The 14,583-nt window shown below is 44.5% G+C and overlaps 1 protein-coding gene across 2 annotated transcripts in view; it reads left to right on the top strand.

The window, feature by feature from the left end:
* The window catches only part of NOX4 (NADPH oxidase 4), a 151,739-nt gene extending 138,981 nt beyond the window's left edge, over positions 1-12,758 (top strand). For both annotated transcript variants that reach the window (XM_072134091.1, XM_072134090.1), the window contains 4 exons: positions 3,087-3,195; positions 7,006-7,074; positions 8,935-9,035; positions 12,028-12,758. In XM_072134091.1, coding sequence (XP_071990192.1) covers positions 3,087-3,195; positions 7,006-7,074; positions 8,935-9,035; positions 12,028-12,148 — 400 coding nt within the window. In that variant the 3' untranslated portion in view covers positions 12,149-12,758. The remainder of the gene's footprint in view (positions 1-3,086; positions 3,196-7,005; positions 7,075-8,934; positions 9,036-12,027) is intronic.
* Positions 12,759-14,583: the final 1,825 nt, after the last annotated feature.

Below are 14,583 nucleotides of genomic sequence, written 5' to 3'. Positions count from 1 at the left end.
GAAAAAAATATATATTCTAGCGCCTTTTTTTAGCTCCTGGCTCCAGCATTGTGATGACTTCAGATTCTTACTTAGGTGGTGATAAACATATATAATCATAACATGAGGTAGAGACTGCTACACAAATTCATGGACACTTTGAATTTTTCTTTCTAGCCCCCACGGTTGCCAAGATATCAGTCCCAGTATCTGACCATTGTAGTCCCCTGCACTGTCATAGAGGAGGTGCTGGAGCAGAGGAGGGGGCATGTGTTATGATAATCTTCTCTCGTTTTTTGGAGTAGAATCACTGATATAATGGAAATTTCTTGTGTACTGAAAGAAATTGTGATTATTTCAGCGACTACTCCATGACTTGTGGGCGTGGAGGTGCACAGCCACCGGTGGACTGCACAATGTTTAAAAATCAACAAACATTTACCAATTACCAATGAATTTTCAGATTTTTTTTTTTCTAAAAACTACACCAGGTCAGACCTAGTGTCGTTTTGTCCACCAGCCTAATCCTCATGATGTATCTGCCATCACAGTGCAGGGCAAGGCTTTACCATATGTAACATATTTTACATTTGTTAGCATAACAAACTCCCCCTTCCAGCACCTCCTCTCTGACAGTAGAGTGGATTTTAATGGTCAGATGCTGGGACTGATATCTCAGCAACTGTAGGGGCTAGAAAAAAAAAATCAATTGCAGCTCAATCTCATTCTCTTGCTTGTTCTATGTTGTAACACATGTTCATTATTGTATATCGGGAAGGTACCCTCGTCATTTAGACATGCAGCACAGTTGAGTTGATAACATGGATCGTGCTGTGTGGTCTTGTGTACGTCGGCTGATGTATTTCTTCATTTTGTGGCAATCTTGCAGAGATTTGATGTAGCAGAGAGTAAAGACGTTCCCGGCTGCCTGGCCCACTTCATTATCTCTCTTCTCAAGTGTCATATTGGGGTTAGGCTGCGGACAGGATTTCTGAGGAGAATTGTGCGCCACTCTCTTAGCTCGCTATCTACTTTATTAAATGGATTCCCTGGAGTGTCGCCTTTAGCTGCTTATACAGATTATGTGGAGTCACTCGGAGGAAGAAGACCGCGTAGCCGCCCTTCTAAGACGCATTGTAGTCACTTATCTTATTGATTGCGCTTTTACTTATCGTCTTTCCTGCCTCAGGAGACTGGGAACTGGCCTGCCTTTTGGATAGACTGGTCTACGGCAAATAAGTTGTCCTCCTTTCAGAGAACAGTTATGGGCACTACACCCCAGAAGTAGCTTTAAAGGACGTCTACCACCAAGATAAAGGATTGTAGACCAAGCACACTGACATACAGGTGCATGCCCCCTCAGGCGGGATCTGCACTTCTTTAAGCTTCTAATGTCCTGGTTTTTACAAAAAAAGGCTTTTAAAATTATGCAAATGAGCCTCAGGTGCACCTGGCTATATGGAGTCTGGAGCCCCTCAGACTCTTTGCATAGATTTTAAAGCCTTTTTTTCTAAAAAGAAAACCAAGGGCATAGGAAGCTTATAGAAGAACAGATCCTGCCAGAGGGGGAAAACACCTGTATGTCAGTGTGCTTGGTTAACCATCATTCATCCTGGTGGTAGATGTCCTAAAGGTTACTAACATACTTTAGAACAGTGATGGCTAACCTATGGCACTGGTGCCAGAGGTGGCACTCAGAGCCCTTTTTGTGGGCACTCAGGCCATCACCAGAGATGACTCCAGGTATCTTCCTGCAGTCCCAGACAGCCCAGGACTTGCTGTGCCCAGAGGTATTTTAAAGTGACAGCGCTACCTGGGCGATAAATAAGCAGGTCTTTGTTGTAGTTTGGGCACTCGGTTTCTAAAAGGTTCGCCATCACTGCTTTAGAAGGAGAAAGTCATCCAAAAGAGAAGTCTACTGACTCCGAGTCATGTTCCAAGGTTTTATAATGGGTTGGACATTGAGTTATAGGGTAGCTACCTGTAGGTGGCACTCAAAAGACAGTCCCTGAATTAATCACGAGATAGGAGGCTCGGACTCCCTATAGACACTGTAATCAGATGAGAGCCCAAGTTGATGGAGAGGATCTAAAAAAGGAGCCAAGGAGCAAGATCTGAAGAAAATTAAAGGCGTTGGGGGTCATTTACTAAGGGCCCGATTCGCGTTTTCCCGACGTGTTACCCGAATATTTCCGATTTGCGCCGATTGTACCTGAATTGCCCCGGGATTTTGGTGCACGCGATCGGATTGTGGCGCATCGGCGCCGGCATGCACGCAACGGAAATCGGGGGGCGTGGGCAAATGAAAACCCGACGGATTCGGAAAAACCGCCGCATTTAAGACAAAAAATGTGTTGCGAAAATTACACTTACCTTCACCAGGTATAGGCCGGTGAATTTCAGGGCATTCCAGCGCGCCTCCGGGGAACTTCAGCGCAGCAGCGCCACCCGGCGGAGGAACTACCTTAGTGAATCCAGGCCGGACCCGAATCCAGCGCAGAGAACGCGCCGCTGGATCGCGAACGGACCGGGTAAGTAAATCTGCCCCAATGTGTCATGCTATGACTAAGGGCATTTTTCAACCGAAAAACGTCAGCTTGTCTGCATGTATGTAGTCACTCTTTTAATGTATCCTTAGGATAGTGTTTCATTATTTTTAATCTTCAAAAACCCCTTTAAGCTCTAGATATAGCAAATTCTGCCTGCCTACAGCCACCAGCACTGTATACTCATATAATGTATTAAATAAAAAGTATAAATAAAATATAATAATAATACTAATAATACTACTACTAATAATAATATAAATATGAAGTATACATTAAACTCTACAGCTCCCCCTAGTGATGACTGCAGGTAGGAAGAATTGTATCATTTATCTTCTCATTACATTTGGAGCTTTGTATCGGAAAAAAATAAAATTTTGACCTTCGTAAAGATATATTAAGACAATATAATAAAATACAGACACTGGTAAAGCCCTTTAAGATCATGTTATTTTATAGAGCATGTGGCTACGATCAGTAATTCACCATTCGTGATGCCACTTTATGGGGCCTCCTGGAATAATCTTGTAATTATGTTTTTATTTGATGTTATTTCCATAGGGACAAGTGGAGAGAATACAAAGTGCAGAGGTTGTACTTTGTGTGGATATGTAGAGACATCCAGGCTTTCCTCTGGTTCGCTGATTTACTGTGTATCCTCCATAAGAAGGTAATTTAATGTTTGTTGCAATAGATTCTGCACACGAAAGCTCATTTAATGGAGCCAATTACTTTCCCTTCCATTCTGAGGCAGGGACTATAGATTTTACTTATCCCTTTCATTCTTAGCCCGGTCTCGCTCCTCCATTATTTTTTTTACCCCACAAAACTCTCTTGGAAATCCTATTACTGGTTTTGAATTGCTACATTGTAATCGCATCATTTCTGATACACGATTCTATCACGCCTCCGCTAATGCGCTATAATTCTAGGTGTAAACCGCAATGGACTTGTAAGGTAGAAATGTAACAATTACTTTCGGTAGTGTGAATAAAAAATGTATAAAAAAAAATAAAATAACATTAAAATGGACTCTGGTTCCCATTCTGGCCCAATAGAAAAGCTACACCTGCTAACTATACAATAATACATGGTTCATTTTTCGGTGATTTTTTTAAAATTTTAAGTCATAGGGGCAGATTTACTTACCCGTTCCCATCGCGATCCCGTGGTGCATTGTCCGATGAGGATTCGGGTCCGGTGCGATTTAATAACATCGTGCGCCCTATATCCTGCATGTGTCGCTGCTGCGCTGAGGTCCGCCGGAGTTCACCTTCTTCTTCCCGGTGCATGTGAGTGCTGATCTTGCGACACAAATCCTTTTTTAAATTCCGCGGGTTTGTCCAAATCCGTCGGGTTGTCTGATGGCCACGCCCCCCGATTTCTGTTGCATGCAAACCGGCGCCGATGCGCCAAAATCCGATCGCGTGCGGCAAAATCCCGGCGCAATTCGGTGCAAAACGTAAATATTCGGGAAAGCCGCCGAAAGTGCGGCATTCGGACCCTTGGTAAGTGAGCCCCATAGTCTTAGGACTATGTTTATTGTTAAAAGGGAGTTTTTTTTAAAAAAAAACCCTTTACAATTATGCCTCAATTTTCTATTTCAGGAGATACTAGTGTGATGTTCACACCTCTAGCTGTTTCTCCTAGGCAATGAAGTCACAAACATCATGGCGGATCATATATAGACAATTTTGTTCTTTTAGTAGCTAAATCATTTGAAAAATTGTCATGGATTTTCCCACATAACCAGCAGCCACAGGCTAGAATTATCAGGTTGGGAAGGATCATTGCTATAGTCTTTTCCCAACCCAAAAATACCATCACACATGTCAGGCTCAGAGGTAGTGGATCCTGAGAACCACCGCGGACGAAAACACAAGCCAACACCTGGGACCGGAGTCTAAGTGGTACCAGGTTTTCACCAGAGCCTGCCGCAAAGCAGGTTGGACTTGCCGGGGCGTGGTACCACCAGGTCCGTTCCACTGGCGCAACTTGTCTGTGGTAGCAATAAAGGTCGAGGTACAGGGACGGCAGGCAATCTCGTAGTCGGGAACAGGCAGGAGGTCAGGACAGGCAGCACAGGATCAGAGCCGGGGACGTAGCAATAGGTCAGGGCAGGCGGCGGAGGAGCGCAGTCAGGAACGGAACCAGAGGTCACAACGGGAAATCTCAATGACAGTGCAAGGCACTTAGCTTTCTCTAAGTCACGAAGATCCGGCAGGTTGTGTGGGGAGAGGCTGGGTTAAATAGAATGCTGGGTAAGGCCTGCGCCAATTAACGGCACACTGACCCTTTAAATCTTGCGAAGTCGGCATGCGCACCCTAGGACGCGGCAACGCGGGCAAACGCTCGAAGACCCGGAAGCAGGAGCGGGGATAGGTAAGTGCATCGGCCGCGGAGCTGGGGCACACAAGGGAGCACGGGTGAGGGTGGCGGGACCACCCGTGACAACACACATTAGTCAGAATTGTGTTACCTCACCTTTCCTGACTATCAGTGTTGACCTTTTTACTGCTTAACACTAAGCCGCAGCCTTCATAATTAACGCTATCAATCAGATAACTCCAAAAGGGAACTTGTCATCAGTATTTGACATATCAACCTAATTACAGGTTCTTGTAGCTCACTCCGCATAGAAGCTTAAACTATTTTTCTGCAATAGTTAACCAAAAAAAGTTTGAAAATATACCTGGCTCCTACTGCGTGAGCATTTGATATTATGGCACCTCCGGTGCCCCCCAGGTGAAAATTTATGGCATCATATTGGAACGAGGCGGCCAATATAAGACACTAGTAAGAAACCCCTATAATATTGGGAATATACTGGGACCTTTCTGCCCATTGTATCCTATAAAGCCAAGTTTAGTGTAAACCTTCATCGTATGGTATATCTCCTGTACAGAATGGTGTCCCGGTTACATCCGGCTGTAGACTGTTGCACTCCATCCATCATCCATCCAGTTCCCTGATTTCCCCGCAGCCTGCAATGGGCTCCGGCGTGATCCCTGGTGGATAAACGAATCAAGAGTAGATTTCTTTGAGCGATTTAGTGATGAAGCCAAATGAAAAGCCTCACATCTGACAACTGCTGGAAAAAGTCCTGATTTCCCTAGTCCTGCTGACGGCCTGTGTGCATGTAGATGCATCAATGTATTGGATCTTCAGTAAAAACAGTCAGATCTAGGATTAAAGAGAACCTGCCCCCGGGCTGGAATCTTACCAACCTTTAAGCTATGATGTGTGTATTAAGCACTTTATAAAATGATAGCCCATAGTGCCATTCCCTGATCATGGCAAAACTATACAGCAACTTTCATCCTTAAGTTTACACTTCTATCATGGTGATTGTACAGATTTGGAAGTCGAAAACCTTGTGATGACAGTCTGAATGGGGTAGTAATTGACAGCCAGGCTCCCACTGCAGTAGCCAATGTTCACAACTGTTTAGATAAATTGGTCAATATCAACCACAGCATCTAAGGGGTTAATGACCCTGTGTGAGGCATTGAAGCTGACTGTGTGTGAACTGCATGAGGGTCCATCTTTCGAAGCGGACTTCCCAATGGAACCTTAGGACACAATTTGCACACGGCGCTGGGGTTAACACAAGCTATGAATTTAGAAAGACCTTTTGACCTCTTGAATTCATTGTGATATCCGTGTATTATTGGAGGGAAACATGGTGATAAAATAACATTTCACCACTAGGAGCAATGTGACCACCAGATGTCACAGGAATGTTCTCCTCCACATCTGCTTTAAGAAAGTGTCAGATAGCAATTTGCAGAAATCGGTAGACATTCTAGAACTTCCTCTAAAAACTAATAAACATGCATTTTTTTCTGGATCACACACACTGATGATACTGTGTTAAAGGGGTTGGCCACTCTTTTATATAAATTGCCTTCAGCGCCTTAATTATAATCCCTGAATGTTTATCAAATGATTCAGCAGACCTGCTACTTACTTCAGTGCTGTCTGCAAACTTTCCATAGGTCTTTGTTGACATATTTGAGCTCTGCTGAATAGGAGGAGCTGTAGCAGGAGGTTATGACTCACTGATAGATAAAGAAAGAGGGGGGAAGCAGGATGTGAGAGAAAGAGGCTCAGTAGGAGAGGTCATTAGGATGGACTAGAGGAATGAGAGAGCGGAAGTTTGGTATATATGCAGAGGGCAGCGTGGTGAGACAGGGAAAGACACAGGTACATATACATAGAGAGACATGTCAAATGGAAGAGATTTATTGAAAAGTGGCCAACCCCTTTGTTAAAGCTACATAACCTGGTGACCTGAAACTGCAAAAGAATTGAAAAAATAAAACATTTTTAAAAGCCTCTCACTGCTAGCTGCCCAGGATCTCTCATCAGTGACCTCGAAATGACCGATGGTCCAACCATACATCTCATTGCATACGACTCACCGTGGTCTCCTCGTAAGGTCATTGCTTTATTCATTTTATTCATCTTTTTATACCAGCTCTGGCAAGAAAACCGGCCGGACTATCTGAACATCCGACTGTACCTCAGCCAAACAGATGGGATACAGGTAAGGCGCGGAGGGTCCTCATTTCCATGACGTTCCTCGTAGAGATTCAGGATGACATCTGAGAGGACCATTAGCGCTTTGTGTGTTGTGTCGTGTCTAACCTCCTGGGGAAAAGCAATTTTCCTTTGCACGCCTGAATACTCCTCAAAATGTTTTCCCCCTTAATGCTTATTTTACGCAAACAAAAATGGAAAACAACATCAGATTTTCATGTGTGATGGAAGAAGGTGAGGAGTGAATTGTATTTGGGGTGAACCTAGTAGATTTTTGGTGACCCTTTTAGATGGTTCGGTTTCTCATGTTCCAAAGAAGGGTGATATATCACAATCCTTCTAGGCTGAAGAGTACAGGCGGTTCCCTACTTAAGAACACCTGACTTACAGACGACCCCTAGTTACAAACGGACCTCTGAATGTTGGTAATTTACTGTACTTTAGCCCTAGGCTACAATAATCAGCTATAACAGTTATCACAGGCGTCTGTAATGAAGCTTTATTGTTAATCCTGGTTCTTATGACAACCCAACATTTTTAAAATCCAATTGTCACAGAGACCAAAAAAAATTCTGGCTGGAGTTACAATTCTAAAATATACAGTTCCGACTTGCATACAAATTCAACTTAAGAACAAATCTACGGAACCTATCTTGTACCCAGGGTTCATCCCAAAGATAGGCTGGTCTTATTTTATTTGAAGTGAACCTGTTACCTGTTATTTTTATCTACTGACGGGTTTCACTGGCCTATGCTATGCTCATTTGTAAAAAAAAATACCTCTGTCAGCATTTTTAATCAATTCAATACTTTATAAAACTTTATTTCACAATACCTGACTCCCTGCCAGTAGAATGTAGTGAGCCCCCAGGGAGGAGGCAATTGCAGCCTGTGTGTGTCTGTGTCTCAGTCTCCTGACCTCCACACTCATCCTGTTCTCTCCCCCTTTCCATTTCCTGTTGGGTAGGCAGGAGAGGGAGGGGGATTATGTGGAGTAGGGGAAGAACGCATTAGTGACGGGAATTATGGCTCATTAGGTTTCGCTCACTAAGAAGAGCTGGCTCTTCTGGCTACTGAACGGCTTTCTATTAAACATGTTATAGGGAGCCGCAGGCTAGCCAGTCGCACCACACCAAACCACTTTGAACCAGATTTTATTGGGTTAAAGGGGGCGTGGTGAGCTGTTTATGGGCGGAGTTTAGTGAGCCGGCTCTTTGTACCAGCTCTTTCACGAACGACCCATCACTAGAACTCAAGAGGAGATTGAGACACAGGCACACAGGCTGCTGCAGCTGTGTCTGACCTACCTACACCTGTACCCCAATATAAGCTTCTATACAATTACACTGTCTTCAAGGTTATTGTTAATAGTAAAAAAGTTGACTATAATTTTTTGCAAAGTTGAAATTTGACACCTATGGCAAACCTTGACCCCAAACCTAGTGTGAACCTAGTCTTAGTTATATAAGACACTTTGATATCAGCAACTTTCCCTCCACCCAATAGGAGTCACTCACTGTACAATTTACAGTGGGTTCTAGACACATATTAAAGGGGTTGTCCAGCTTTCAAAAATTGTTCCCCTATCCTTGAAGTGAAAAGATCACAGTGCTTACAACTTCAGTTCTGAGCTCTTGGACCCCCCTCTTTAACTTATTGTTCTCATTCATATCTGTGGCCCACAGTCCACATCTGTCTTCTGGTAGATTTAGTATTAGCGATTGCCCCCCCCCCCCCCCCCCACCATTGGGTGTAGACTTCTTAAACCCATCAGTGATACGTTGAGCTTTGTTATCAGAGCCCGGCGCGTCGTGTAATCCCTTCGTTCACAAATTCTTACGGTTTCCCACTGTGCGATTTCTTGCAGAAAATAATTGGTGAAGAATACCAGGCTTTGAACTCTCGGCTTATTATCGGACGCCCTCGCTGGAAACTTTTGTTTGATGAGATTGCCAAATCTAACAGACAGTAAGTACCGTTCTGAGGTATTGTTCCAGGATACGGAGGGATGGAGATTGCAAGGCATTTTCGACAGCCTAATAGCTATTTGTTTGCAGCTTTGTGAAGTTTTATCTAATAAACCCAAAGTCGGAGACTCTAATGTCACATGTAATTCCTTCTGTCGTCTTCGACCGGCTTTGAGGACAACGGAGCCGTCACAAAATCTTTTTCAATTTGTGCAGCCAAAAAAGGGGGTAATTTTCCCAAACATGACTTATCAGTCAAAATACAATCTGGGATTTAAAAAAGTTTGGTACAGGAAACGGCGCCATACCTGTTTACAGGTTGTGTGTGGTATTACAGCTCAGCCTCGTTAAAGGGGTAGTCCCAAGTTTATAGGTTAACCCCCAACACGAGTACAGGATCCCTGCAATCTGGAGAATGGGGATCCTGTTCTCATAAATGAGTGGAGTGGCAGGCCGAGCATGGGTCCTGATGCTCCATTCACTTGACTATGTAATAATAATAATAATTCTTTATTTATATAGCGCACACAAATTACGAAGCGCTGCACAAAGAATGACAACTTGGTCCCTGTCCCCATGGGGCTCACAATCTAATCACCTAACAGTATGTTTTGGAGTGTGGGAGGAAACCAGAGGACCCGGAGGAAACCCATGCAAACACGGAGAGAACATACAAACTCTTTGCAGATGTTGACCTGGGTGGGATTCGAACCCAGGACCCCAGCGCTGCAAGGCAGAAGTGCCACCGTGAGATAGTACAATGGCCCTGCTATTTCCGTCACTCCTACACAAACTGAATAGGTGTCAAATGTGTAAGCCAACCTTCCGTGATCTTCAACTCAAAAATTGCTTCCAGGCATAATCCGGCATCCTTCTGGGCACAACAAGTCCCATTTTGTGACATGGGCATGCAAAATGTGGGTCATGTGGCTCTATGTCACATGACCAGTATATAGTTTGCCCGATTTTCACATAAAATAACCAAAAGCCTAGCAGATGTAGGAGTGTTCCTCCAGACCCAGGATATTTGTTCACTCCTCGGTGATTGATGGCAGTCATGGACTATCCCAAATCATGTCCTTCCCAGAATCTGGGAGGGTTGTCACACGGCTGTATAAGATTACGAAAGATGGATACTGCATTTTGGGGCCCCCTAGTAAAGCTATGTGAAAAGATACGGGATATCATTAATACTAAACTCTGCCCATTGGTGTGACTTGCCACCTGCCATCGCTCTTCTCCTTTTCCGCTTGGTCTCCTTTCTTCTCCTCCAGAAGGCACTTGATTCTGGGAGGGTTGTCACATGACTGTATGAGACCACAGAGGATGGATTTAGCATTTTGGGGCCCACTAGCAAAGTTATGTGAAAAAATATGGGATATCCCTAATGCTAAACTCTGCCCATTGGTGGGACTTGCCACCTGCCACCGCTCTTCTCCTTTTACGCTTTTTGGGGCCCCCTAGCAAAGTTATGTCTTGGGTTCTTTGCCCATTGGTTTGAAGTGGCACTGTTTGCCACCGCTCTTCTCCTTCTCTGCTTGGTCAAGTTTTTTTCTCCTCAAGAAGGCACTTGAGATATACTACTCATACAGAGAAGGAACAACAGCGGGAGGTAGAGGAGAACAGCGCTTTGGCACACCAAGGGTCAGACAGGGAGGATGCAGCTGTTATCAGAACAATCGTTCCAGGTAAACCTTAATCCCACATATAGGCGCAGATTTACTTACCTGGTCCCGTCACGATCCCGTGGTGCGTTGTCCGACGAGGTTTCGGGTCCGGCGCGATTCACTAAGGTCCGTGTGTCCGAGTTCCTTCCTGTGTCTCTGCTGCGCCGAGGTCCGCCGGAGTTCACCTTCTTGTTTCCGATGCTGATCTTGCCACACATTTCCTTTTTTAAATTCCGCGGTTTGTCTGAATCCGTCGGGTTATCCGAAGGCCATGCTACCCGATTTCTGTGGCATGCAAGCCGTCGATGCGCCACAATCCGATCGCGCGCCAAAAACTTGGGGCAATTCAGGGCTAAGGCCTCTTCCACACTAGCGTTGCGTTTCACGTCAGGGTGCAATGCGTGAAAAACTGACGTTTTTGGCTGCGTTTTTGTTCCATTTTACCTTGGAGTAATTAGCGTTTTTGCGTTTTTCACGCGCGTGTTGTTAGCGTTTTTTTGCGTTTTCGGCGCATTTTTCACGCGCGATTCAATGGGAGACTCGAGCATTTTTCAAAGGGACCATGGTTTGGGATTAAAATGTGTTATTTAATTGAAAAATAATGTCTTCTGATAAGTTATCAGATGTATGCAAACATCTGCAATCTATTCTTCACTGTTCCGCGCGTATATTATCTCCCGACAAGTTAGCAGATGTGAAGAACAGTGAAGAATAGAATAAAAACATTGTACACAGTGAACACAGTGAACACAGGATCATTTAAGATAAAAACACAGTGCAGAACACAGTGCAGAATAGATTACAGATGTTCGGCACATCTGCTTACTTGTCGGGAGATACGCGCGGAACGGCGCGAACAAAATAGCATGTGAAGAACAATATATATGTGTGTGAAGAACACATTGCAGATGTTTAAATACATCTGCAATGTGTTCTTCACACATATATATTGTTCTTCACATGCTATTTTGGGCGCACCGTTCCGTGCGCATCTCCCGCCAGTGTAGAAGGGGCTTAAATGGGAATATTCGGGAAACCCATTGAAAGTGCGGCATTCGGACCCTTAGCCTCCGGGGATCTACATAGTTGTGTATGGTGCATTATGGGTAAGTCGAATCCTGCCCATTGGGTGTCTGTTTCCAAATTTATCATTTGTCAATAAATAGACACTATAGTATCTATTATCTATATATCTACCAATGGCCTCCTGCTCTATAACATACTACTAGGAGATCAATATAATGGGGAAGTTAACTAATCTCTCCTGAAATAATCAACAGACCTGAATAATTAGTCATGAATCTCATCATCTTTGTATTTTCTCAGGAAATCGGTCGGAGTTTTCTGCTGTGGACCCAAAGGTCTTTCCAAAGATCTCCATAAATTGTGTAACCGCCCCAATACCTACGGGACTAGATTTGAATACAATAAGGAATCTTTCAGCTGAAAGGAAAGTCAGACCGAGGGGACGGAAGTGCAATTACCACAAACCAAAGAACATTCATCAGTCGAGATTGAGATCGGAGGAATCGACGTCTCGATAGAAGCCGCGGGATGAAGAGATAATTCTCCTGCCTCGTTCATTGCACTGTGTTTCTACTGACTTGATATAAGGTTTCTTTAGAAAATCTTGTCATAAATTAGACCCCAACCCACTTTACCCCCAAGTTTCCCGATGTCACCTAAAGGGAGAGATCTTGGCCCCATTGTCACCTCAAAGTTCCAAACGTCTTGAGATGTGTGACCTAATGCCCTCCCATTCACGTCACAGAGAGGCCAAAAGTCACCATGTAGTCTTCTAGTACTTAGTATTCTTCATGTTATGGGGCCACCGGAGATGACAATTCTATGCAACCAGCATCATATCCCTATAAATAGATAGGTCACTTTATAACTGCACAGATATTTAATATGATACGTTATATCCTTACTAAGATCTTTCATTATTTTTTTTACTGCTTGTCTTATACCAAGGTTATGCAAATTTAAAGGGAGAATGTCATTTTTAGTATCAAAGGAACACTAAAAGCAGTGTGTTATAGAGCAGGAGGAGATGAGCAGATTGTATACAGTGTCTTATCTGCAGGCAGCATGTTATAGAGCAGGAGGAGCTGAGCAAATTGTACATAGTGTCCTATCTGCAGGCAGCACGTTATAGAGCAGGAGGAACTGAGCAGATAGGGCATAATGTCCTATCTGCAAGCAGCTTGTTATAGAGCAGGAAGAGCTGAGCAGATTGTACATAGTGTCCTATCTGCAGGAAGCATGTTATAGAGCAGGATGAGCTGAGCAGATTGCACATAGTGTCCTATCTACAGGCAGCATGTTATAGAGCAGGAGGAGCTGAGCTGATTTTACATTCTGTCTTATCTGCAGGCAGCATGTTATAGAGCAGGAGGAGCTGAGCTGATTTTACATTCTGTCTTATCTGCAGGCAGCATGTTATAGAGCAGGAGGAGCTGAGCTGATTTTACATTCTGTCTTATCTGCAGACAGTGTATGATCGATTAGGAGGAACTGAGTAGATTGTACACTGCTCCTCCTGCTGTCTGGCCACAATTATTAAAGCGTTAGCACTAGAGATGAGCGAACACTAAAATGCTCGGGTACTCGTTATTCGAGACGAACTTTTCCCGATGCTCGAGTGCTCGTCTCGAATAACGAACCCCATTGAAGTCAATGGGAGACTCGAGCATTTTTCAAGGGGACCAAGGCTCTGCACAGGGAAGCTTGGCCAAACACCTGGGAACCTCAGAAAAGGATGGAAACACCACGGAAATGGACAGGAAACAGCAGGGGCAGCATGCATGGATGCCTCTGAGGCTGCTTAAACGCACCATTATGCCAAAATTATGGGCAACAGCATGGCCATGAAAGAGTGACAGAATGAAGCTAGATAGCATCTAAAACATCCAATAATTGACCCTGACACTATAGGGGACGGCATGCAGAGGCAGCGGCAGCAGGCTAGAGAGTGGCATGGCGACATACCCTAAATGGACTCAGGCTTCAAACCAATGGGTGGCAGAGAGGAACCAAAGGAGGTGAGCAAGAAGCGCTCAAATAATATCGGTACATGATAAAAGTTTGCCAGTATATTTTGTGGATTACACAGCAGGGTGGCGACAAAGTTAACATGGAAGCCATGAAAACAACCCAAAATTCTGCCTGACACAGCTCGTTTGATAAGGGGACCATGTATGGAGGCAGTGAACTAGTAGTAGATTAAAGGTGCTGCAGTTAAAACTATGTTAGTTGGATCTTGGCATGGAGCTGGCGCTCCGCTGCCAGGCGAGCTTTCGCCAATCCAAGCCCCTGTCTCTAGGCTACTCCCCAAACAGCACTTCTAAGAACCTTTTGTATAAGATCAAGTGTAGTAGCGTTCTTATAAGTTTAGGATATGCCGGGTGAGGGGAATGTAAACAGCTGCGCAAGAAGCGCTGAAATAATATCGGTAAATGATAAAAGTTTGCAAGTATATTTTGTGGATTACACAGCAGGGTGGCGACAAAGTTAACAAGTTTGATGTGGAATGCCCTGTAATAGCTCTTGGGCGGTGTGCCTTTTATCGCCTAGGCTCAGCAGTTTGAGCACCGCCTGCTGTCGCTTAGCGACGGCACTGCTGCTGTGCCTAGAGCTACCGACTGATGGCGCCATGCCCACGGATGGTAATTCGGAGGAGGAGGAGGTGGAGGAGGGTTGGGAGGAGGTATAGTAGGCCTTTGAGACCTGGACCGAGGTAGGCCCCACAATTCTCTGCGTCGGCAGTATATGACCAGCCCCAGGGTCAGACTCGGTCCCAGCCTGCACCAAGTTAAGTGTAGTAGCGTTCTTATAAGTTTGGGATATGGCGGGTGAGGGGAATGTAAACAGATGCGCAAG

The sequence above is a fragment of the Engystomops pustulosus genome, chromosome 2 (genome assembly GCF_040894005.1).
Source record: "Engystomops pustulosus chromosome 2, aEngPut4.maternal, whole genome shotgun sequence".
Classification (NCBI taxonomy): domain Eukaryota; kingdom Metazoa; phylum Chordata; class Amphibia; order Anura; family Leptodactylidae; genus Engystomops; species Engystomops pustulosus.
The sequence above is the reverse complement of the archived record's forward strand: the minus strand, read 5'-3'. Positions and strand labels throughout refer to the sequence as shown.